This window comes from Sinocyclocheilus grahami, unplaced genomic scaffold (assembly GCF_001515645.1).
Source record: "Sinocyclocheilus grahami isolate Dianchi unplaced genomic scaffold, SAMN03320097.WGS_v1.1 scaffold30.1, whole genome shotgun sequence".
NCBI classification, from domain to species: domain Eukaryota; kingdom Metazoa; phylum Chordata; class Actinopteri; order Cypriniformes; family Cyprinidae; genus Sinocyclocheilus; species Sinocyclocheilus grahami.
In genome coordinates, this window is record NW_015505209.1 from 1,521,730 (window position 1) to 1,547,120 (window position 25,391).

At 37.2% G+C, this 25,391-nt stretch overlaps 1 protein-coding gene across 7 annotated transcripts in view; it reads left to right on the forward strand.

The window, feature by feature from the left end:
• Positions 1 to 25,391, forward strand: part of ppfibp2b (PPFIA binding protein 2b) — a 56,879-nt gene that overhangs the window by 23,424 nt on the left and 8,064 nt on the right. For 3 of the 7 annotated variants that reach the window (XM_016258802.1, XM_016258815.1, XM_016258822.1), the window contains exons 4-18: positions 5,258 to 5,344; positions 7,771 to 7,884; positions 12,087 to 12,224; positions 15,977 to 16,180; positions 16,938 to 17,030; positions 19,439 to 19,550; positions 20,206 to 20,238; positions 21,719 to 21,780; positions 21,909 to 21,984; positions 22,084 to 22,196; positions 23,107 to 23,174; positions 23,391 to 23,465; positions 23,902 to 23,962; positions 24,179 to 24,214; positions 24,547 to 24,688. In XM_016258802.1, the coding sequence (XP_016114288.1) occupies positions 5,258 to 5,344; positions 7,771 to 7,884; positions 12,087 to 12,224; positions 15,977 to 16,180; positions 16,938 to 17,030; positions 19,439 to 19,550; positions 20,206 to 20,238; positions 21,719 to 21,780; positions 21,909 to 21,984; positions 22,084 to 22,196; positions 23,107 to 23,174; positions 23,391 to 23,465; positions 23,902 to 23,962; positions 24,179 to 24,214; positions 24,547 to 24,688 (1,414 nt within the window). The remainder of the gene's footprint in view (positions 1 to 5,257; positions 5,345 to 7,770; positions 7,885 to 12,086; positions 12,225 to 15,976; positions 16,181 to 16,937; positions 17,031 to 19,438; positions 19,551 to 20,205; positions 20,239 to 21,718; positions 21,781 to 21,908; positions 21,985 to 22,083; positions 22,197 to 23,106; positions 23,175 to 23,390; positions 23,466 to 23,901; positions 23,963 to 24,178; positions 24,215 to 24,546; positions 24,689 to 25,391) is intronic. The other 4 variants (XM_016258829.1, XM_016258809.1, XM_016258834.1 and 1 more) reach the window with 4 other exon arrangements.

A 25,391-nucleotide genomic window follows, 5' to 3' on the forward strand; every position in this document is an offset into this window, starting at 1 on the left:
TAGCTACACTGTGGACAGTTTTTTGTGAAATTTCGCTAATGTGACCATGCCTTAAACGATGACAGAATAATAATTTTGAGTAAACAATCTCTTTAAGTAAGTTAATTATATGATAGTTTACAGTAGCTTACATAGTGGCATGTTAACCTATAGGCCTGACAAGATCACAAGGTTATTATGTTGTTATCTAGTATTAACCAGAGGCCAGTTTGTGCTTGTCAGTCCCTTCCCAGTCTTTCTCTCAGCTGTGTTTGTCCACGAAGGAGACAACTGGACAGCAGGGTTGCTTGTAAAGGTAAAAAGACACTTAGAAATGGATGGATGTCTTCCACAGGAAGCAGGGTCTTTGGTCTAATGGGTTGCAGTCTTGAGTAAAAACAGATGGGGGAGCGCTGGAAGGCAGTGTGACTGTAAATGTCCACCGCTCTGTCTCTAGCTGTGTTTAAACAGAGTCACTGGTTTGTTTCGTTTCAGACTTGCACTGGAACTTAATTAGAGCCACTGTCTCACACAGAGAACAGAAAAAGGTTGAAAGAAAGGGAGGGGAAAATTACAAATATAGAGCCTTTCGCGTGTGAAAGAGAGAGTTAAATGGTGTTTAGTAGCAAGTAACATCAGGGAGTGGAAGTTGTGGATTGATGTTTTGCGTCTGACACACACACAAATTGAACTTTAAGTGTCTGGCTGGACAACAGATGCAGGGGGTCTCGGACAGACGTCTGGCTTTAGAAATGAGGTTTGTGCAGTTGCTTCAGCATGTTAAGAGCTCCTGTCTTAAGCAGCCAATATAAGGAGGAGGAGAAGGAGGAGGCTACTCTATAAAACAGGCAGACAGAGTCACTGAAACCCAGAGCTCAGATCTCAGCCAGCCGCTGCAGTCGCTCCTTTATTATAGCGGCTCGAGATGGGCCTTCAGCATGGAGGAGGAAATTGACTTTTATAAGCATTTTACTTGGCTTAAAAAGGTAAGATGAAATGTCTGCTTTTCTACTGTAAATTATCCACTTTATGGATATTTCCATTCAGCTTTTATTACTGTTTTTTTTCTTTCATTTGAGCAGTATATAATAGGAAAGGGACCATGCACAGTCAACCAATCATTATTGCAAAATTTATTATGGAATATTGATTTGAGTTTAAATTATTTTACGATCATTAGCTGTGTGTAATCCACTAAGAAAAAAATAGTCCACTAAAATATACAAAACAATTGGCGTAGCAACAAGACGAACACCATGATGATACTACACCACATTACAATATTATGAAGATCAGATTTTCACAACAATTGAGATGCAAGATGGTGCTTTTATTATTTTTGAGATACTGTTATAGTTTCTTTTAATATTATGAATTAGTTTTTATTGTTTATTTTCCATTTTAATTCTATCAAATTTTTTTTACATTTTGCTGTGTTTTTAGCGTTATTTATTAGTTTTTTAATTTCTATATAATTTTTATTAATTTATTATTTCAGTTTTTGTTTTAGTTATTTTAATACATCAAGTTAAACTTAGTGAAAATTAGTATACTGATTTGGCAACAAGCTAAAAAAAACGTTTAAGTTTTTTTTTTTCAGTTTAATTTTAGTTTTAGTTAAATATAATAACCCTAGATGGCGACAGTTGCATGAAACGTGAGTCTGCGGTGATACGAGACGTGAAAGTAGTGGCGGTTTCTGTTACCTGGATGGGAAGACTGATATACACTCTTAAAAATAAAGGTGCTTCAAAAGGTTCTTCAAGCGATGCCATAGAAGAACCATTTTTGGTTCCACAAAGAACCATTCAGTCAAAGGTTCTTTAAAGAACCATCTCTTTCTTACCTTTTTATAATCTGAAGAACCTTCTTTCGCCACAAAGAACCTTTTGTGAAACAGAAAGGTTCTTCAGATGTTAAAGGTTCTTTATGGAACCATTTAGACAAAAAGGTTATTCTATGGCATCGTGAAGCACCTTTATTTTTAAGAGTGTAGAGTGGTTGGATTTATGTGGAGCTGGTTGTTGTTGTTCAAAACGACAAGCAGTATTGTGCTGGTGTGGTTGTGTGCCAGGAGCTTGTGATTTGCAATAGTACAAAAGCGCTTTTTATCCTGTCCAGCTTCAATGATTCTGAGCTCATGCTCTTGAACACAAACAAAAACGCTTTCACTGACTAACACTTGATACTTGGAGTAGTAAATCAGGCTGTAAAATTCAATTTAAAGGTGGGGGTACGAACATCAATGTGCACACCTGTTCTTAAAGTGCAAGAGGCGCTAAAAAGCTTGCGTGCCACGGTTGATGTGGTTTACAAGGCATTGTGGGATTGCGGTAAGCCGGAGATGGGGCAGAATGTGTAATGTTGAAGGAAGGCACACGATGTAAAACTCAACTGGCCATTGCATTCCAAAGTAAGAAAGAAATTATAGTAATTATAGTTCACAAGGTGTAACAGTATAAAATGCTGGGTTGGAAGAGGAATGGAACGCATTACTGTATTGCAGGGAGGGGTTGTACTGTAAAACTCTCAATATTGTCATACATTCTTGGATAGTGGGGTAATAATGAGCACTGTAGTTTCTTCTTAAGTTGTTTCAGGCCTTTACAGTTCTGCGAGCAGGCAGTGGGACATGAAAAGGGGGAAATTCCAGGGCCTGTGGGTTGTCTTGCTTATAAACATCTCTCAGGTGAGGTAATAAATTGAATTGATGCTCTAGAGAGCATCATGAATCTCACTGTTTGAACTCTGCTCTAAAGGTTAAATTAGCTGTAGACCAGAACATGTGGTGGACTTCTGAAATGAGGAGACAAAGATGCTTTCTGTGGGTTTGGGCTTTTTAGTTCATTGTAAATTCATGTTCCAGTTGATGTTTATATGGTTTCCAGGTTAAAGCTAGCGCCACTGAAAGGCATAATGATAACTTATAAACTGTTAAAGACAGAACTACTGTAAGCTGCGCGATATATGCATTTGTTGAAACCATCAGTCCACATTATTTTTTTTTAATAATCATGTTCAACAGCTGAATTCTTGGTGTTTTCAAAAAACTGTGAAAAACTACATTACCCATAATTCTGCAGAGAATCCCCACCAATCAGTATATTGTCCGTGACATCAAAAGAACTGTTTTAGCACCATGCCCACTCCCATGAAGCACTAGTACTTAAATATATACATGATCAACATCTCTAAATTAAGTTTTATATTTCTCCATCATTTTTAATACGATGATATCAGTAGCAGTGCTTTATGGGATTGTAGTTCTGTCCCTCATTAAAGCTGTTAAATACACAGTTTAGTTGTTGGCATTAAGACAAGTCAAATCTGTAATATAACATTTATGAAGTGGTATACAGTTCGGTGGGCTGTTTGTCACAATATGTTCATACTTACTCACTTTCATAACTATTGTTTAAATCACTGCAGTTACTTTTAAGTTTTTTTGAGTTCCTCACATTTTCTTCTGATATCAAACTTTCTTCTCATTACCTGTTTCCCAAGAAATAAATAACCTCAAGTTGAGTTTAAACTTGCTGTGGACTGCAATTACTATGCAATGAAAGCCTCATGTGTGAAGACTGTGCGCTACCTTTAGCTCTTAACCCTGTAACTCCTCCAGGCAGCCGGCACTGTAAACCCTGAGTAGACAGCTTTATTGTGAGAATTGACAGCCCTGGACACAGCAAAAGCTTTTAAAAGACAGAGATTATCTGTGTGCCTCTGCTAGCTTAGCACTGACAAGTGACAGTGTCTTATCTCGCACGCTGCGACATACTGTATTTACTGACGTGTTTTCTGCTGATATAGTCTGAAGACTGGACAGAAGATTTATTTGATCATTAATCTTTTTTCAGCTTATGATAATTTGTTATGCTAAATATTTGCTAAAAAATGGACTTTTCACAAAGACCCGTCCCCTAGTTTCTGTTGCTATGTCTGACAAGCCATGCCGCTCTTGTGCCACACATCCCATTCACACGCAGTGACAAATACATCACGGAGCAAAGAGGAAATGGACAACGCACCGACAGAAAAGACAGAGCAGGTTACTTCTGGTTTGAAACAAAGTCTCAGCTTTCAAATATTTTCATCTTTTTAAAGAAATTCAATAAATACTCTTTAATGTGTTATGATAGATCGCTGTAGTGCTTCAGTTCGAGCAGCACGAGAACCGATTATCTTTTCATATTTACTTGAAGCACGAAATAAACATGAATGAACATCAGAAGGTATTTTATTTCAACCACGGAAAGACATCAATACACACCATTTTTCAAGTTTAAGTCCACCCACTGTAATCTGCTATCTATCTATCTATCTATCTATCTATCTATCTATCTATCTATCTATCTATCTATCTATCTATCTATCTATCTATCTATCTATCTACCTATCTATCTAACTAACTAACTAACTGTCTGTCTGTCTCTCTGTTTCTCTGTCTATCTATCTATCTCAACCCTGGGGCACAAAATGCTGTTGTTTCTTTTTCCATTGCTATTGTGACCCTCAAACCTTATGCAAATGACCTCATTAATTTGTAATGAGCTCTTTTATTGTTTCTATTGAAGGGATGTCAAAGCTGTCAGTTAATTTTTGGCGCCAGCATGTCATTTAACACATTTAAAACAACACTCAAACGTATTTGGCTTATGCATATTTCTCTTTCTTAAAGTTTATTTTGTATGGGCAGTGAGCCATTTGTTCTTTAAAAAGTGGACAAGCAGGTTAGCTTCTCCTCTTGCACACCTCTCTGTTGACTTTCAGTTTCTGTGTGTGTGTGTGTGTGTGTGTGTGTGTGTGTGTGTGTGTGTGTGTGTGTGTGTGTGAGCGTGTGTGTACCTGGTACTCCCTATATTATGGAGACCAAATTCCCACAAGGATAGTAATACCAGTAATATTTTACCTTGTGTGGACATTTTTTTGGTCCCCATGAGGAAAACAGCTTACAAATCATAAGGAATTGTCTTTTTTGATCTAAAATAGAAGAAAGTTTTGTGTGAGAGGTATATTTAGGGGTAGGGGTAGGGTAAGGGGATAGAAAATACAGTTTGTACAGTATAAAAACCATTGCGCCTATGGAATGTCCCCATAAAACATGAATGTCCCCACAATGCGATTATAACCTGAAACAACGTACGCTGAGGGGATATTTGGGTCCTTGTGAGGAAAAACGGCCACTTCAAGTGATCAAATTGCAGATTGAAGTTCACTTACAATCCAGAAGAAGACTTCTCTGTGTAAAAACCACATGTACACGTGTGTGTCTCCACAGGTTAACCTCCAGTGCTCAAGCAACAATGAGACCTATCAAGAGCGGCTGGCGAGATTAGAAGTGGACAAAGAGTCTCTGGTTCTCCAGGTGAGATATTTCACTTAGGTCTCCAAGGCATTTCAACTCAGCATAATAGTCACAGTGTCAACACAATGAGAAGACAACTAGACAACATGCTTGTAAAACCTCACAGGGTCAAACCGGGGGACTGTGGTGTCTCTGTGAACGGAGAGACACCTGACACTGTCGCGCTGCAGCCCTGGGTGACACAGCTGCCTGTCTAATGCACAATGGGATGGTCGTAGATCACAAAGCTATGGGACAATCTGTGGACAGGTTAGGGGGTTGGTGTTACTCGACATTTTACGAAGCCATGATGGTGGACACCACAGTGAGAGTTTAGCCTATTATTAGCTTTTGAATGGTATGTGTTTACTGTAAACTAGCAATCTTGTTTGTGTTCATTTAACAGAGATTTTTCCAAAGCAGACATCCGGCTGTAACAGTAAATATTTGTCCAGAATATGTGTCTGCTAACTTATATATCATTCAATTATTATATGCAATAAAAATGCCACTGATGTTACTATTTCTGTTTTCAAGGTCTTACAGATGGTTGCTAGGTGGTTTCTAGGGCATCTAGTTGGTCACTTAGGTATTCTAGATGGTTGCTAGAATGTTGCTAGGTGGCTTCTAGTGTTGCTAGTGTATTCTAGGTGGTTACTAAGTTGTTTTTCTAGGTGGCTGCTAAGTGGTTGTTTACTAGCCCAGGTGAAACTAACCCATCTCTAGTCTCTATAAAATGTTGGTCCTTAGATTTTGCTAAGGATTTTATTTACAGTTTGATTGCATCAGATAATAATAGCTGTTAATAGTGTTCATCGTCTCTTTGATTACGTCTTTAATTGATTTTTCCGTACATTTCGGCCATATGTACATTAACTGAAAGTCACCACTGATAAGCTACTACTAAATATATTGTAGAAGCTTAATTTTCTGTAAAGTTGCTTTGTAACGATTTGTATCGTGAAAAGCATTATACAAATAAACTTGAATTGAATTGAATTATTTAGTGAGCCATTTTATCATCCACCAAACATAATTTGTAAGTCAGATTGCTTATGGTGTGTGCACACCAAAACTTTGCGCGTGGCTCCTGCTTAATGTTGTTTTGTATATATTAATGAGAAATAAACCCAAAAGCTAAGTTTTTTATTATACCCATATACAGTATTTTGTTCTAATTACACAAAAATCTCAAGCTTTACAGGGTTTTACATGATTCCTTGATTCTTTTGTAGTGTGGGTATGGTGAAATGTACTACAAAACAAACTTTTCTAAATTTTCGCTTGTGTCCTCAAGATGAACCCACAGCCTAATACATTTATGCGTAACGAAATTCATTCTTTCATCAACTCTACGCGAGACGCCAAGTGCTACTTCCTCTCACCGCTGATTCCCGATGGTTTTAGCAAACAATTACTCTGAGTCGCCCCTTGTTATTTCAAAGAATAGTACAACGGCGAGCATGACAAGTATAAACACCTCGTTAGTTTGGGAAGATGTGCGCACAGTCAGCGGAGGCTCGCGGTGCGGAGCCAGACGAAAGTATAAACTTCAATCGTGTCTTCCGCGCAAGTTGAAAAATTTCGACTCTAGTGGGAAATTCACATGACAAGTTGTCACACAAGCCAATCAGCAAAGAGCTTATTGACACGTCCAGTTTGACATCCGGTTGTATCAGAAAATGGAGGAGAGCATTATTATGTTTTTATTAACATGAGTGATGCAAAAAAAAAACATTGAGTAATCTAGAGCGAGTAAAGCAATGTGAACATTCGCTTCACTTTTGATGTGCACAGACCATTAGGAAAATACTAGCAAATCTCTCCTCAGCACAGTTTAATCATTTATTACTGAAGTAAGGGCATTGAAGATGAATTATTAGTAGTTGGCACTCAAACAAATCTAGCAATGTTTTGTAATCACCACAGAGTATTAAAGGCTTACTTGTAGTTACTTGTAGAAAGAATTATAACATAAAAAAGTTGCACACTTCACCTTTAAGAAGTTTAGGTTGTCTAACTCTGCAACAAGTGTCAAAAAAGTTGCCCTTCTCTCCTCCTGCTCTCTGATTGGTGGATTGTCTTGAGCTCTAAAGCACTGATGAACATGATTGGCTCCTAATGCCCTCAAGGTGTTGTTCTTCTCCTTTTACCTGTCCTGCTGGTTGGCAGTCCTTCAGTTGGTGCTGAACAAAAGGACACTTTCAAAACAATTGAAAATCAAGCAGGCTCACGTGTTAGCATGGAAGTGTGTCAGGGCTAAGGAATGGCTGTTTTTAACCCAAATATACACATTTGAAGGACTACATTTCGCTGCCGTTTAGACTTTGGAGTTGCATGTGTGTTGCAATCGTCATTAGCATATCTGTAGGAGGAAACGACAGAGAAACACTGGCCAGGTTTCAGGTTAGCCTGAGTGAACATTGTCTGCTGTCTGTTGGTTTTAGGTGAGTGTTCTCACTGACCAGGTTGAAGCTCAAGGAGAAAAGATCAGAGATCTGGAAAGTTCCCTGGAAGAACACAACCACAAACTCATTTCTACTGAGGAAATGCTCCAACAGGTAAGATCACATACTTGCTGTCATTTACGGTTTAAGTTTTAAGCAGATATCATGGAAATATAAAGAAAAGACGTTTAAAATTATTCAATCTTCTACATGACGGTTTTGGTTGAAGAATTGTGAACACTTTCTAAAACTGTGTTTGCAACCTGAAACTTGAGCAATCCGTGGTTTTCCATCTGTTTCAGATGTAATTGTGTAGACTTGACTCAGATTAAATGTTCAGACTTGGTACATATTTTTTTTTTCAGTCTACTTGATTTATGAATGTGGGTTACTAGTCCTGGCATAATTATACCTTCAGACCTTCATATCCATATATGTCAAAGTTAGTTGTTTGTTTGTGTGGATGTTATTATCATAAAGTATGAGGAATGTGCATGTTTTTGTGTGTTTACTGTGTGATTAACTGGCTTAATCTGGCTGGATTTGTAATGAAACTCTTTTTAGCCACCTTGTTAGTAGCTGTTTGCTGGCAACTGTTCTTTTGATTTGCATAGAGAAACGGTTTAGTATCATTTCTAAAATTCTGTTTTTGAAACAGCTATGTTCCTTTAGCATTGCCAAGTAAAGCCACAGAAATGAATGATTATTTGTGGGGAGGATTTTAATGTTTTTAGTATCTGCTGAAAAAATACACAGACAGAAAGAAAGGATTTGAGTCATTGTGTACAAAAGGTTAAATGATTAATGTATTTTGCACATCACTTTTTTTTCTTCTTTGAATTCTGTGGGTAAATTATTTATTAATTCATGAAATAGTATTTAAAATGATTATAAGTAATATACACATTATAACACAATAATGATAGAAAATATTGTAATGTTATTTAGATACATAAAGAATAATACAATTCATTTAGAAATTTTATAATCTGATCATATAATTGTTTGACATACCACATCAGTTTCATACTGTAACGGGGCTGACGAGACGTGAGACGTGTGGATCCATCTGCAGGCTTTATTAAAGAGACATAGTACACAGGCAGGGTCAAAACAATGGCAAACAGGTATATGGCGGGCAAAACACAAGAATAGTCCTAGGGCTAGCGTAGGTCACCGATCAGCAGACAGAATCAAAGGGGCGAGACGAGAGGGAGAAATCCAAGAAAACAGGCAAAGATCAGAAACCGCAAAAACAGGCAAGGCAAAACAAGGAAAACACGGAGACTCGGAAAGGGGTACAGGCTAAACAATTAGGTGGGCGGTGGAGCGGAGGCGGAACTGAGGGCCAGGTCCAAGGATAGGAGAGACCAGGGACTGAGGCAGAGTAGCGTAGGTCACCGATCAGCAGACAGAATCACATGGGCGAGACGAGAGGGAGAAATCCAAGAAAACAGGCAAAGATTAGAAACCGCAAAAACAGGCAAGGCAAAACAAGGAAAACACGGAGACTCGGAAAGGGGTACAGGCTAAACAATACTCAGCAGAGAAATGTGGTTAGAGTGGGTGTTATATAGTGAATGAGGTGATTAGAAACAGCTGTGTGCAATCAGTGCAATGTGCAAATCGTGCAAAGAATGATGGGATATGTAGTCCGGGGTGCTATGCAACCGTTTGTGTTGTGCGAGAGTCAATGAAATGGAAAGGGTGACCTCTGGTGGTGAATAAACGGAAGTCCATGGACTGAATTCGTGACACATACCAATTTAAGGTTATATTAGTGAGAATTGCCCACTTTGCCTCGGATCATGTTCAGGATTCCATAACAGGACGGCTGTGCCAACAATCATATCAAGATGAAATGCTGAGATGGAGAGATAGAGAGAGCCCTCATGTTCTCCTTGCTTGATGGGGCAAGTAAACTCACAGCTTAGACATGGCAGTTTTCTTAAAGACCATAGTTCTTTGTTGGCTTCTTTGTTCAATTTGATGTTGAAACGTGCAGTATTGCTTACCAATAGTGCAAAGAGCTGTTTTATAATTTATTTATTATGATTATGGATAGTTTAAGCCAGGGTTTCCCCCAAGTGGAAGTTTGTGAACCCTTCAGAAGTTTTCTGAAGGAACTGCAGGGGATTCAAGAGATTTTGATAGAAATGTCAATGCTTAATTCAATTTAAGCCCTCATGTTTGTTTGTTTGTTTGTTTGTTTGCTTTATTTAAAATTTTATTCGTTTTTTAAATAGTTGTGTTGATCAAAATGTATTAATTAAAAAAGTAAATATTATTTTTGTAAGAAAAATAGCATTTCGCAGTGTTTCAAAAGTGAAAAAGCAACATTTTATTCTGAAAAGTTCACATTAATTTGAAGTATATTTTAAATCATGATTTATAGTTATATGGGGTAATAGGGGTTCAACTGACAAAAAGTTTGTGGCCCTTAATCTATTCCAGTAGTTCTCAAGCAGGGGTCCGGGGCCTCAGCTGTCTTCTAAAAGGGCCCTCAAGATGACTTGACATCATTTACAATAGTGTTTGAAGATCCAGGGTTTCCACTGTCTTGAAAAACTTGGGGGAAAAAAGGTAGCCTCAAAGGGATTTAAGTATTTATTTATTTTAATAAACTGCACTAGACCTGGATGTCTTATTACATGGGTGTTTTTGTACTTTGTACTGTATGAATATACATTTTCTAGTTATTCAAAGCTGTATAATATTTTATTAGTTAGAAATGCCAATTTAAAAATATATTTTTTAAATCCTTAAGCCATATCCAGTAAATCACATACAACTGTAAAATTAATGGAACCTTTAAATATTTATTGTGGCCATTGAGGGCCTTGGAGTTTAAACGGTCGAAAAGCACTGCTGTATATGATGATCTAGAGCAGTGATGGGCAAACTTGGCCCTTCTAGGCCACTTTCCTGCAGAGATTTGAGCCAACCCTGATAAAACTCACCTGCCTGTAGCCTTCTAGTAGTCTTGAAGACAATGATTAGCTGGTTCAGGTGTGTTTGATTAGGGTTGAGCTAAACTCTGAAGGAAAGTGGCCTGGAAGGGCCAAGTTTGCCCACCCCTGATCTAGAGACTGTGACGTTGGTGGCTGATTGTGACTCATGTTCACTGTACTTTTACAGAAACAAGAGATCATCAGTCTACCAGGAAACTTTGTGTTGTATTCATTGGTTTTCATCCAACACCACTATTTCTGAGTTGCATTATATCCACCTTTTTCTTCCCGTAAAAGTGGGCGCAACCATTTGCAAATTCTATGGGTCTAGCTTCCCATCTCATCTGCATCCAGCTATTATTAGCTGTACAAAACAGCTTGTTTAGCAGCTTGATATTGCAAATTGTTGTGTCTTACCATGTTATTGTAATGTATTATCTTAATTATGAACACACTGGTTTGTAAAGCAAACAGTTTTACCATTTACTGCATGTTGATATTCCTGTTATTTCCCTATAGCAGCTAATGTGGAAGAAAAAGGTAGATGCTTCTATTAGATTAAACTAAGTATGAGAAAATAGGTTTAGAGACTTGAGCACACAATCTGAGCTTTCTGATCGTTAGAACAACATGGGACTTGGACTTTTGTGTTCTGCTTCAGAAACTACAAAGAGGAAGTCATAAAGTGAAAGAGGAAGTGCAGTTATTTGAAATCTTCAGTCAGTGTTTGAGGGTAATTCTAGACGAAGTGTGAAGCGTAACTAGGACCAGAAGAAATCTGCTGACTTTTTTTGCACTGGTTGTACGGAAATTTGAATAAATTTGCCAAACAATTTAATAAACAAATATGCGTGAGGTGGACCATTTTTTACATGATGCTATATTGTAATACTGTGTAGTTTTGTATGGTTTCGGAATATTGTAATCATTCAGCACAATAGTAAATATCAAAATACCACAGTTTTACCACCTGATACCATCATTTTATCACAATACTTTTAAGTTTTTAATGTGCACAAAACAATATATGCCTTTTTTTAAACACTTGTTAGTAAGGGTTCTCAGAGTCCAGCTGAATTTAGCCCATAGTATCAGGAATGCTGAGAAATTACGTTTCCCTCTTTTGACCCTCCTGACTTTCTCACATACATACACCAGAGAGTCAGAGGAAGTAAAAATAGCGTTCATTGCTTGAGTATATTTAGCGGCGCTTAGCTTCGGCCTAAGCGTTACTGTGAGAGAACTTGGCCAGTGGAGCAGCGAGGAGCGTCTGTGTGCCGTGTGATTGTTACTGTATACAGTACAACTGTGTGGGTGTGTTTGTGTGTCACCATGTCTTCGCTAATGTGTGTGCGTGTGCTTTAGGAGCTCCTCAGCCGAACCTCACTGGAGACGCAGAAACTGGAACTCATGGATGAAGTTTCCTATCTGAAACTCAAGCTAGTCGGCATGGAGGAGGAACACAACCACATAGATGAACAGCAGAAACATCATAAAGCTGAGGTAGTGTATCAGTCTGTCAGGTCATAGAGGGCAGTGGTTTCATCTGTTATGAGATGGTATTTTATTAATATCATATAATTGTAGTTCCCTAAATGATACTGCTTTAAGCCCATGGCTGTTTACTTCCTCTATTTGTGTAGTCTGTGTACTCTTGTAGGGATGTCACAGTACTAGTACTCGATACCAATACATTGTTTTCATGATTCTCCATTTTATCACAGCAAATAATTTAATTTAATAAATATTAAAGAATAATGTAGCCTTTATTTTTATATTTTTCATTTTAGTTTGAACTTTGAGTAATGTTATGTGCTTTAGTCATTATTCGTTTTTTTTTCTAGGTGGCTTAAGTTATTTTTGCATTTTAGTCATTTTGGTTCTTAAAGTTTTTTTTTTTAAGTTTAAGTTTTCATCTAATAATTATTTTATTTAATTTCAGCTTTATTTAAATTACAGACATTTTCAGAATAATTTTCAGATTTATTTAAATTAAAGTAAACATTTTTTTATTTAAATGTTATTTTAGTAACTAAAACTTTGTACTATATACACTATATAAATATTAAGTAATACAGTATATATTTAATATATATGTATGTAAATGAATGTTTAAGTTGTGTGTGCTTGTATAGAGAATTAATTATATATCTTTTATATTTTATTATCGATTTGGTGCCGATATAAAAGTAATTTTGACATCCCTACTATCAGGAATTGTCTGACAACTGTTATGTTTTCCTGTTTGCTCATAAAATAATACTGATGAATACTTTGTAATGCCAGTTTAGGTTTGTTGACTAGGATGATTTTGGTTGACTGGATGATGTTATTTAGGTCTTTTTGAGTGTGTCTGTGTCTTTGTTGTCCACCTGTTGGCTCTAATTCAATTGAAACCACACACACAGAGAAGCAGCCATTTCAATATATGTGTTGTTATATACATTTAGAGGTATATTAATAGAAAAGTATATGGTTCTATTGAAGAGAAACTGATTTTTGACACAACATTGTGGTTACCAAGAGCATCATGTTGAAATTTAAGATCAGTAAACATGCTCGAAAGGTTTTGAGCTGACATTTACTTTGATGTTTCCATATGCCGCTTGGAAACCTAACTAGGGAACAGGGAAGTTGTGGTGGCATGTTTATGTTGTGGTGTGTATATGTAGATCCTGTAGATTTATCGCCTCTTAACACCTAATTACTTATCGGACTCCCAGTGTAACGCACTGTGCAGAGCCAACAGACTTAACGGAGACTCAGAAAAACACCATAAAGCTTTAAAGGAACATCTGTTCTGAGCTTTATTTTTCTTGAACATACTACATCTCTGGTTTTATGTCTAAAAATGGAATGGTTCCTTTTTCAAAGCATTTTCCAAAACAGCAAGTAGACGGGTTTCCCAGAGCCATGGGAAAACCTGGAAATATCAGAGAATTCAAAGCCTTGTAGAGACATGGAAATTAATAGAAATTTAAAGTCATGGGAATTTTCATAGTGAACATACATTTGCCTTGGTATCCTCACTCAGCTTAAAATATTTAATCTGCTTAAAATTGCTATTTGTGAGCGCAGTCTATATTGAAAAAGCCATTGGTCATTAGAAAACACTTTCTTTTCAATTGCTATACAAGTATGTAAACATTCTCCTGGTGTTTGATTTCAGGTAGGTATACCAAGGACTCAAAATAGGAAGGAGTTTGACTCTGAGTCTGAGCCAATAGACATCTCATTGTTATAAATTTGTCATTCGTTTGAGCTGGGCTATCACACAGCCTCAGCCTTTCCACGCTGACAGTGTGCTTACAGAAACATGATTTACAGCTATGTACACACACCCAGGCAATTACACATACACATTCAAACCCTACGTCCCACAAATGCTCCCGGTGCCAAAAAGGCAATGCGCTGATAAGGGAAGATGCTAATCAGTAGAGACACAAAAGCATGCGTTGGACCTAAATGGGAGACAGTGACGGGCAGTTTGATGAACGTAAAATGACAGACGCCAGAAGTGCTCAGTGCTTGTCTTGACGAGTGTTCAGCTGCACACAACATGCACACACTTTTTAACACGTATCTGCAATGGGTGTCATTCACCTTTAGAAATGAAGCGAAAAGCGAAGGAAAAGCTGCTAATGGCTGTTCAGTAATGTGTGTTGCAGTTTCGGTTTACAGGGTATGTACATTTTACATTTCATATTTACACATTCAAATTTCAAAATGTAGAAATCTGTCTAGTCAAATCAGTAAAAATTGCGCAAATCTCGCTTGTCACAAATGTTTGTGCATATTCTGTGGCTGGTGGTTAATGTTGAAATTTCTGGGTTTACTGAGTAATGACTCCATCTTGTAAGTCATTCTTTCTTGCATCTTTCTCATAAATCCATAGCATCACTGCACACTGTTGGTTGTGTGGTACAAATGCAAGCTCTCCTTGCATTTGTTGCATCAACAAACACTGGCCTCAAGGGTGACAGCTGCAAGGCTCCATTCAACGGGACGGAATGGCAGAAATTCACTTTGAAAATACCACAGGCACAAAACACTTTCACCACACACATCTTCCCCACTCACAAACCTTTAGCATAGAGCTAAATATAAGCTTGGAAACGTGTACCTTATCATCAGCTTTAGTATCAGTGGGGAATATCATATGAAACTTCCTCTGGCTGACAGCTTTTGCATTTCTGTCCGAATAGCCAAGATTAGCCTGACTAATCATTCACTCAAAAAGTATTACATTATTATTTATTACTCACCTGGACATTTATTTGAATCCGAAGCACCTGCATTTTTTATCTTCTGAAATGCTGTATCTTGGTTCCCAGAAAAACTTGTCCTCATATAGACCCTTCTTTAAATTGAAAAGTAGGTCAGTAGTTTTTTTTTACTGACAAAGAGTAGGTCACAATTCAGGTCCTTTCGCCACCTTTACCATTTATACAGAAGAACATTATTTCAAGCATTCCACATAATGCTGATAAAATGTAAGGTATGTGAATATACACTGTTGAACATTGGTAGTGGACAAATTAAAAAAAATGAGAGACCTAATAGTGACTGAAGAGAATTTATTTTCTAAAAGTCTAGACTTAAACACTTAAAAGGGTTAGTTCACCCCAAAATGAAAATGCTGTCATTAATTACTCACCCTCATGTCATTTCAGACCCGTAAGAACATCGTTCATCTTCGGAACACAAATTAAGATATTTTTGATGAAATACGAGAGCTTTCTGACCCTGCATAGACAGCAGCGTATGCGCACAAAGTATTCTCGTAGCTTCATAACATTTAAGGTTGAACTACTGATGTCACATGGACTATTTTAACGATGTACTTACTACTTTTCTGGTCCTTTAACGTGGTAGTACCCTTGCTGTCTATGCAGGGTCAGAATGTTCTCGGATTTCATCAAAAATATCTTAATTTGTGTTCTGAAGATGAACAAAGGACTTATGGGTTTGGAACAACATGAGGGCGAGTAATTAATGACAGAATTTTCATTTTGGGGGGAACTATCCCTTTAAAGCAACCTGAACCTGAACTTCCAGAAATGCTTGTCTGGAGTGGACATGTGATATATTAGATGCGAAAACCAAAAGTGCACAAAGCCAAAGAATAAATATGGCTATTCAGAGAACTCAGATTAATCATAAGACCATCTACAGTAAGTCTATGTGTTACTGTGTTTCCAAATCTAAACAACGTTTTCCTTTTTTTTCTGGCTTTCTTGTTTTTGTTCTCTCAGAGTGTGGTTAATCTAATTAGTGAACTACAGGAGCAGATGTGTAAATTCCAGGAGGAAATCAGCAATCGCATTCAGGAGCAGCGGGCCCTGGAGAGCCTGGGGGACAGTGGCATACGCGAGGCTCTCGACCAGAGCCCCGATGTGGGCCTTGGTGCCTCGGATGCTGAGGAATGCAGCTGCCACTGTAGAAGCGGAGGAGAGAATGTAGGCAGATCCTCATTACGTGGTGGACTTACTTCAAGGCCGTTTTTACCTCCTTTACCCTAAAACAACCATTCCCCATCTCACTTTTGGACATTCCAACAGGAATTACTACTAACTGCCTCTTCCTACAGTGAATCCAATGTGTCTGCGGGCTCCACTGTGGGAATCTCATGGTTATTGGTGTTTGCAGTGTGTTCCGATGACAGAATGTCATGATTTATTTTGGGTGTAAACCTGCATGAAGGAAGTTCACTAACGCTAACGGTTGCTGAGTAGATCCAGAGAGCTACCTGGGGCTGTGGGCTTAGTGGTGACCCTATTAGATTCTTTCTCCTTGATCAGTTCTGTCAGATTTTGAGGATTCAATGTATCTTACCTAGTTTAAGAAACTAATAAGGTTTTCCAGGAATCCCCAGAGCTTTTTCTTGTGTTTTAACTGCACGGTGTGTGGGTTTCATGGGTCAGTCCAAACCCTTTCTCCTGAATTCCTTTGTATTGATATGAAAGCCCTTAGTATGGATCCCCTGAAGTGGAATTTGCAGAAAAAAAGCTCCTGGAACTTTCGAGTATACTCAAGAAAATTTTTCCACATGCACAGGAAAGTCTCAGGGTTTTATTTTTTCTGAAAAGTCCATTTAGGGGCTCTGTACCTTAGAAAGAAGCATCGTTTTTCCAGGAGCCGTTGCCAGAATGGTTAGATATTTGTCACTGCAAGGTGGTTTGTAATTGCTCTTCTTTGTTTCTGCTTATTCATCAGGCTTTGCTACAAGAGCTTCGCCTTCTTAAGAGCAAAGTTGAAGAACTGGAGGGGGAGAAATCGCAATATGAGAGGAAGCTCAAAGCCACTAAGGTAATGTATATTTAATCGGGAATCCTATTAGCCTTCAGTCTAGTAATTGGTGCTCTTGTGGTTCTGTTTTGTTCATTACGAACTTTTAACTGCCCCATCAGCATTTACTAACAGTCTCTTTATATTCTCTTTATATTAAGCATTTACTAACAGTCTCTCAATATTTTCATATTGGCTTAACACCAAATGCAAACTCTTGTCAATGCAACCTCTTGCTTTGATCCCGTAACTCTTCTATACATACTAATTTAACTTTTTATTTATTTGTTAATTGCACTCTCACATACTCTTAAGCTCTCAGCATAATGAACGTTCCTCTTGCGTTCTCTTTTCCTCCAGCTTTCTATCACCTATTCCCTCCATGTCTGTTACCAGTCGCTCATGACCAAGCTTTCTACACTGAAGCTCACGGTCGAGCACACTCAGGTAGAACGACAGCATTGGGAGGAGCGCTGTCGGACAGCTCAGGTGCTTAATCCCGCTCCCCCTTCTTATCCCTTGTCATCCTCCCTGAGGAGTATGACACAAAGGAGAGGGCGATGATGGCCCTGTCCCAAAATGGCACCCTCAGTCCTTGTGGTTCTTTGAGTTCACATGACGTAATGTTGCTGGATAACTGACCACGTCCTTTAAGATCTATTGACGACACATGGGAAATACGCTTTGGAATCATAAAATGGGACACCCTGTGGTCTCGTGGAAAAAATTAAAGACCACATTGACCGCAAGTTTAAATCAAGAGTGCCATTTAAGACAGGGTTGCTTTCATAATACTTCCACCTCTGCTCAAGACTTGGAGGTCTACGTTTTCAAAGCTTTGTCATAGTTTCTTGAAAATGTCCACTCCTTTGGTTGTTATGCCTCTCTGAGCTCCCAGTCCTTGTGCCTCTTGAACCCTCGTTTTATGTCAAGGGCATCCAATCCAGGCCACTATCTTGCAGAGCTTATCTACAACCCCAATCAAACAAACCTGAACCATTTAATCAAAGTTTTCAGGATCACTCAAAACTTTCAGGGAGGTGTGTTAGAGCTCAACTTTGCAGGAAGGTGGCCCTCCAAGAGCAAGATTAGACACCCGTTTTATGTAACAGGCACTCGGTCAGTTGTTGACAAGCTACTGAATATTGTACAATAATCATACAGCTTAAAGATCCCCAGTTTTTAATGCTGACCTGTTTAGATGACTTGCAATTGCTCTCGAAAGTTTGAGCCAATAATAGAGCTCCACATGGTTCAGTGGCAATCTTATAAACCACATTATGTGTTGAAGTGAGTAGTTTAGTTAAACCGGACATGTGGATAGGCTACTATAGATGATCTATCTCTGTTTGCCTCGTGCTCATTGATGAAATAAGCATGTGTTTGTTTGTGTGAGTATTTGCTTGTTAGATTGGGTATGCATGACTTCGTCCTCTGGCAGATTGTTAGGTTTGTCTGTCTTGGGAACAAAGGTTGAGCAGTTCAATATGGGGATATAAACAGATTCACACACTATATCTGTACATACAGTACATTCGTTATTTACATTACATTGTCTTTTTGTTCTTCTATAGCCTGTAATGAAATACTACAAATGCATATTCTACCCACGCAATCTTCTCTCTGTTTGACTAAACAATGGCAGATGGGGGAATGTTTATTTGTAGTGCCATTGGTGGCACAGAAATTAGAGGAAGGTTGTGTGTGTTGCTATGTGCTGACATTTGAGCATTTACAAGGTCAGGACACTGATGTAAGGAATCTGCTGCCAAAGAATTTTTAGCCAGTCTCAATGTTCTGATGAGTGTGGCCGGCGTAATCTCTTCAAGCTGATGTAAAGCAAGAGTCAGAAATCTATCATATTGATATAGCTAGAAAGCTACAATGTGGAAAGTGTCGTTATGTTTGTTAATTCATCAGCTCAAAATAAATAATTTTGTGCCTTTTATCAACCTTGTAGCCTGCTATAGTACCAGCATAGCTACTTGAATTGGTTTTCTGGAAAATCATGTCTGAGCATGGTGGTGGTGGTACAGTATATGAATGGTAGCAATATGCTACATATTAAATGGAAAAAGCTTACTTGTTTGTGGTTGTCCAATTTTTTTGTTTCATGTTTTTGTGAATATAGTGGGTGTTTTTAAGTGTGGAAGTACCATTTGTCACCCCCAAAAATGGTGTAGGTCATTTAACCTGTTTTTAACCCTATTGTGCCTGTCACTTTTGTGTTGACAATGTCAGATTCCCCTGTTCTCCCAAAAAGCATTAATATGATGAATATGATATTGAAGATTCACTGTGATGTTGTGTAAAATGTGGACCTCATTGTCTTCTTTATATGAAAATGTTAATAAAATTATGGTTAAAGCTATAGATATCTTACTGTGATCTGAAATGTGCTAATTTGCTAACGTGTTTTTTTTTTTTAGACTGAGATTGCCAAACTCCAGCAGCTGCTTGCTACAAAGGATGCTGAAATCGAGTGTCTACAGAACCAGCTTCTGTCCCGAGGAACCATCAACAATGACATCACAGAGAGAGGTACCTCTAAGACGATTAATCCTAACGGTTGCTGAAGTGAGGCCTTTAGCATTACATAATGTAATTTAGCATTACATTAATAAAAAATTACACTTTTCACTAGTAAGGTACAAAATAGAACCTGAAACCCTTAAAAATTAAGTAATTTTAGTCATCAAGTCATTTTGCAAATGGTTAGGACTTAACTTTCAGAAAATGTGGATTTAATTCCCTTGTTACCCTTAAATTTGGCACAGTTTAAAACCCTGATTAGTTTGACTGTTGATTATTGTTATTCTAGTACAAATATCAAAATTAAATAGACAAAATGTATATAATTCCAAAAAAAGTTTGCATAAAAACATCTTGTTTAATTTTTTTTCTTATTATATCATGGGTAACAAGGATGATTGATCTAACGTGCTAGATAAATTTTACGTTAGATGATAATTTATCTAACATATTTAATAGGTTTCACAGATTTATGCCTTTGCTGCTTTTAAAAGTGTAATAATCTGACACCAGTGTGTACTCTGTTTGTGGAAAGTACCAAAAACTAGCTGCATGGAAGTGACGATGTGTGTTGGAAACTGTTCATGTGAGTGTTGAAATTACTAACATATGGATCTTTTTGGTAATCACTATGGCCTTTGCTGTTTGCCACTCCCTGTTGTAGAGGAAGTGTATAAGAGAAAGCTGAGAGACAAACGTAAGCACACATTTCAAAGTCTCAGATCCTCCCATGCTGTCCCCCAGCTTGATTCAGCTGCCCCTTAGCATCTCTCTGTCAATCTGACTAATGTACACTGGCATGCTGTCAAGCCTGTCGCACCAATCCCCTCAATGGCTACCTGCGTGTGTGTGTGTGTGTGTGTGTGTGTGTGTGTTTGTGTGTGTGGAGGGGGTGTTAAGTGGCTGATTCATGCTTGTCACACCCCTCAGCCACTCATTGCTTTCCCATGGGTCTGTGAGCTAAAACTAATAAATACAGGACCCGGGCCAGTTCAAAGAAAGAAAAAGAACAGATGAATCAGCTACTCACAACTACTATGTTTTGTATGTTGCCGAACTTCATTGTAGCACATTGTTGCAGTTAATCTCATAATTTGAACATTATTAACAGCCCAATAGTGGGTGTGTTTTATTGCCTGTGAAGTGTTACTCAGAGCCATCACAGTGTGAAAAGACTTAGATTTTACGTGTAATCCTTTTTATACGTGATGCTAAATATAGTACATAATTTTAAAAAATCATAATTAAAGTATGCAGTCAAATATATAAAAATACATAAATTGCCTTGGCTTCATAATATGGTAAAATTAAATATATTATAGAATTAGAAAATATTATTAATAAAAATGTAGAAAGTATAAAAAATAATATATAAAAAAAAGTACATTGGTGCCATTATAAGTTATAGTTGACTTTGATTTTATTTGTAATGTATTCCTATATATTCTGTTGAATATATTACATAATAAAATAATATTAAATTGACCCATTGTATTGTAAATTCATTGTAATGAAAATTATAATTACTAAAGTGTTATATTAATTTACTAATATGAATGTAAATTTTTTTTGTGAGAAGGAAGGTTTCCCTGCTGGAAATACTAGTTTTAAAGAGGTCAAGCTGGATTTTCAAACATGATAGCTGGTTCACTTAATTTAGCTGAGGTGGTCAGCCAGCTCTAACCAGAGGTTTTCGACTATAATGTCAGTTACAGAGACAATTTTTCTGAGCATGATGTTCTGCTATGAGTCTTGGAGTAATTGACTGCTTGGCAAAAAGCATGTGTTAATCTGGACAAGCATGTACACACTTAAAGAGAATGTTGTTTTAAAGAGTGTTTCACCTGTCAACTACTGTATTTCTCCTGGCAAACCTTCAGAAAGACCATCACATCTTTCTGAGCTTTTCTGGAGGGCTGGTTTACCTCAACATCATCTTTTTGTGTGCTTTGTAAATCGAGTGTGTCACCATAATGCAGTGTCGGGGAGTTGCTAACTAAAAGTAACAACATTTTATATAGCTTGACTGTGAAAAAATAACTGCATTTTAGGGAATCTTGCTTGTAGTTTAACTACATTGAAACTCTAATGCTATTTATAATTTAAAGTAAATTCCCCAACACTGACATAATGATGTAATGGTGCATATTAAGTTTTGTTTGCTCTTTCTGTTCTAGATCAAGAGCTACAGAGGTTAAAAACTGGAATGGAGACACTAATCGCTGCCAATAATCAAAAGGTAAGCAAACATCTATGCGCTTTGCATTTGTTAACAGGTCTAAAACCTGCAGGAAGCAGCATGCGTGTTGTAACAGGTAGAGGGGTTTGCTTATGGACTAAACGTCAACTCTTATTATGTTTCTGAAGGATCGACACATAGAGGAACTCAATCTTCTGTTAGGCCAGTACAGAAAATTGAAGGATGGCTTAGCCCTTTCTCAAGGTACATTTGACGAAAACTTAATTTTACTGCTTTAATGTTTTTTTTCACTGTTACTAGATGAATTTGATACTGAATGTGATTCTCTCTCTCTCTCTTCAGTGGCCAGCGATACGTTGCTGTCTGGCAGCAGTGAAGAGGATCTTAGTGGCAATCAAAAAATAAAAGCCCTGACGCATAAAGCATACTCTGACATTGCCAGATCAGAGCTACAGGTACCGTTCAAGGTTTTAAATGGGTCATATCACAGTAAAACAGCATGATCTTGCTGTTTTGAGCTTCATTTATATTCCCTTTCTAGTACAACCAGACCAATAATGGAAAAACGGGTCATTCAGAAATCATCACAATGTCCCAACCATAAGCACATTAACATGTGACTCTCATGTTTTCATATCCACCAAGTGGGTAGTTTTACACATGAAGAAATTAGCCAGTAATCATTTAGATACAGAAGTCTTATGCACAACCATTCAGAAGTTTAGGGGTTGGTAAGTGTTTTTTTTTTTTTTTTTAAGGAATTCTCTCATGCTCACCAAGGCTACATTTATTAAAAAATACAAAAATACAGAAAATTGTGAAATAATATTCCAATTTAAAATAACTGTTTTCTATTGGAATATATTTTAAAATGTAATTTATTCCTGTGATGGCAAAGCTGTATTTACTCCAGTCTTCAATGTCACAGAAATCATTCCAATATACTGATTTGTTGCTCAAGAAACATTTCTTACTTGCTTAAAAGCTGTGCTGCTTAATATTTTTTTTGTGGAAACTATAATAAATTTTTCCATTCATCTTTGATTAATGTAAAGTTTAAAATAACATCATTTATTTGAAATCTTCTGTAACATTTTAAATTGAATGCATACTTGCTGAATAAAATAACTGAATTTGAATTTCTTTCAAAAATAACAATCCTATTGACACAAAACAGTAGTGTACAGTGTTTGAACAAATAGCTTAATTTGAAATTGCAGAGACAATGTGGAAAAGTGGAATTCAGGAGAAAACCTAAAATGCTAAAACACAAAGGCGTAAATTATGGTCCATTTGTCTCTATATTTCTTGGTTCATCTTTGGTTCAGTTTTTATGTTAAGTTCTATTTATTTTACTCTCCACAGATGTCTTCCCGAGGCCCGTCGCCACTCCTGGTCTCTCCTCCATGTTTACAGCGGGAACTGGACTCCAGGTGAGCAAGAGTTTGTATTACTAACAGTACACTGATGAAAGCAGAGTCTCAGTGGGCCGCTGTTCTTAAAGGCAATAGGGATCAGGAGGCCTCTATGGGAGAAGGATCATTTTGCTGCAAACTCGCTGTCCCAATCGTTCACCCAAGCTAATGTGATTTTGTCAACTCTATCTCTCTTCCTTGCACTCCGTCCCATTCTATCCTTCTCTGGCCCAGCTGTCGCAGTATACAGCCCTCCATGGAGACCTCGATGGTATCCATTGGCGACTTGGGCTTTTACAGCAGACAATGGCAAGTGGAGTGTGTGTGTTTGTGCTTGTCTAAAAGGCTTTCTAAAGTAGCAGTGGCCTTGTTCTTGTGATGTTTTTGCCACACACCACACACGCTGTCGTCTACTAATCAGTCTAGTTGTAGCTGGAGTATTTCCTGTGATATTTCGATGTTTTCAATATTCCTTGGGTGCATGTTAAATTAGGACATTATGCTTCTTTTTTTTCTCAACAGTCAATTACCCACATACATTTAGCAGAAATTACCATTTTTGCAGTATTTGTGCAAAATCATGTTGCAATTATTTTGGACACGGTCTTCAATCTTTTGTTTTTTTCACCATGTGTATGTGCTTCCAGCTTACATTTGTTAGTAACCTGAACCAATAAGATGCTCTTATTCTGCAATAACATAAGCAAAGCTTGTTTAATATAATTGTGCATGGTTTTATTTTCAGGTCAATGCCACGGATGCTGTCCACCAGCTTGGAAGATCTCCAAAGTGGAAGCTTACAGATGGTACAAAAACCTGAATCATTTTGTATAAATAAATATGACTCTTCTGCTTCTTGTTCCCAACTAACTGATATCATTAACAAAATGCTTTTAGTCTGAATAACTCAACACGGATCTCTTTATTGCTACATTAACATGAACAATAGTGCTTTGAATTTGTGTTTCAACTAACAATGTGACTTATATGTTTGTGTGTTTTGACTGTTGTTTTTTCTTAAGCATGTAGTGGGCCAACCAGTAGAGGCTGTTTTAGAGGTACTATGAGCTAACATAAACCAATAAACTAAAGCAAACACAACACCAGAAGCACAACAGTAGCATTTGCTGTATGCACATGCATTAGTTAACATAACCTATGCATATCTTTTTGTTTGCCTGGCTTATTTTTATAAAAATGCTTATTAACGAGAAGCCGCTTAGACCTTGCATTCTTGTTGTTCTAATAAAATGTGTATTTATTTATTTATTTATTTATATGTTTAATTAAATTCTAAAGCTGTTTGTAATTATACATTTTTATGGTTATAGCAATATAAAAATCTCAACATAAATATTTAATTGCTAAGATAAATGCATTTCCTCCACAGAACCGATATAATCCTGAAAATAACAAATACCAGACGCTTCCGGGCAAGTTTAGCCGTCCAGAGCAGAACGGAGTGAGACTGCAGCCGTCTTCCCCACTGCAGCTGTCACCTGATGAGAGTGAAGACAGCGAATTCAACCTGAGTAAGCAATTTTCTCACAGCACCCACAGTTCTTTGTGTTGAAATCATTTGTTACGTGGGCTGTCTGAAAACAAATTTAAGTGAGCCCTTGAGGGAACCATGCATTTAGTGTGTACAATGTTTATTTCTTGTTATAAATTTAAGTAATAGTTCACCCAAAAACACTGCAGAGGAGCAAGTCACAAAATGCTAAATTTGTACAAATCTGTTGACGAAACGCCAAAACAAACAAACAAAAAGATAAAAAAACAAACTTGGATCTTGGATGGGCTGAGTACATTTTCAGCAAGTTTTCGTTTTTGGGTGAATTATTTCGTTAGCTAAAAAAATTATTTTATATAATTAGTGCTGTCAAACGATTAATCGCGATTAATCGCATCCAAAATAAAGGTTTTAGTTTACATAATATATGTGTGTGTACTGTGTATATTTTTCATGTGTATATATAAATGCACACACATACAGTATATATTTTGAAAGTATTTACATGTATATATTTACATTCATATAATTTATATTATATATAAATATATTTAATATATAAATGTAACGTTTTTCTTAAATAAATATTCACGCATGTGTGTGTTTATGTATACATAATAAATATACACAGTACACACACATATATATATATTATGTAAACAAAAACTTTTATTTTGGATGCGATTAATCGCGATTAATTGCTTGAGAGCACTAAATATAAT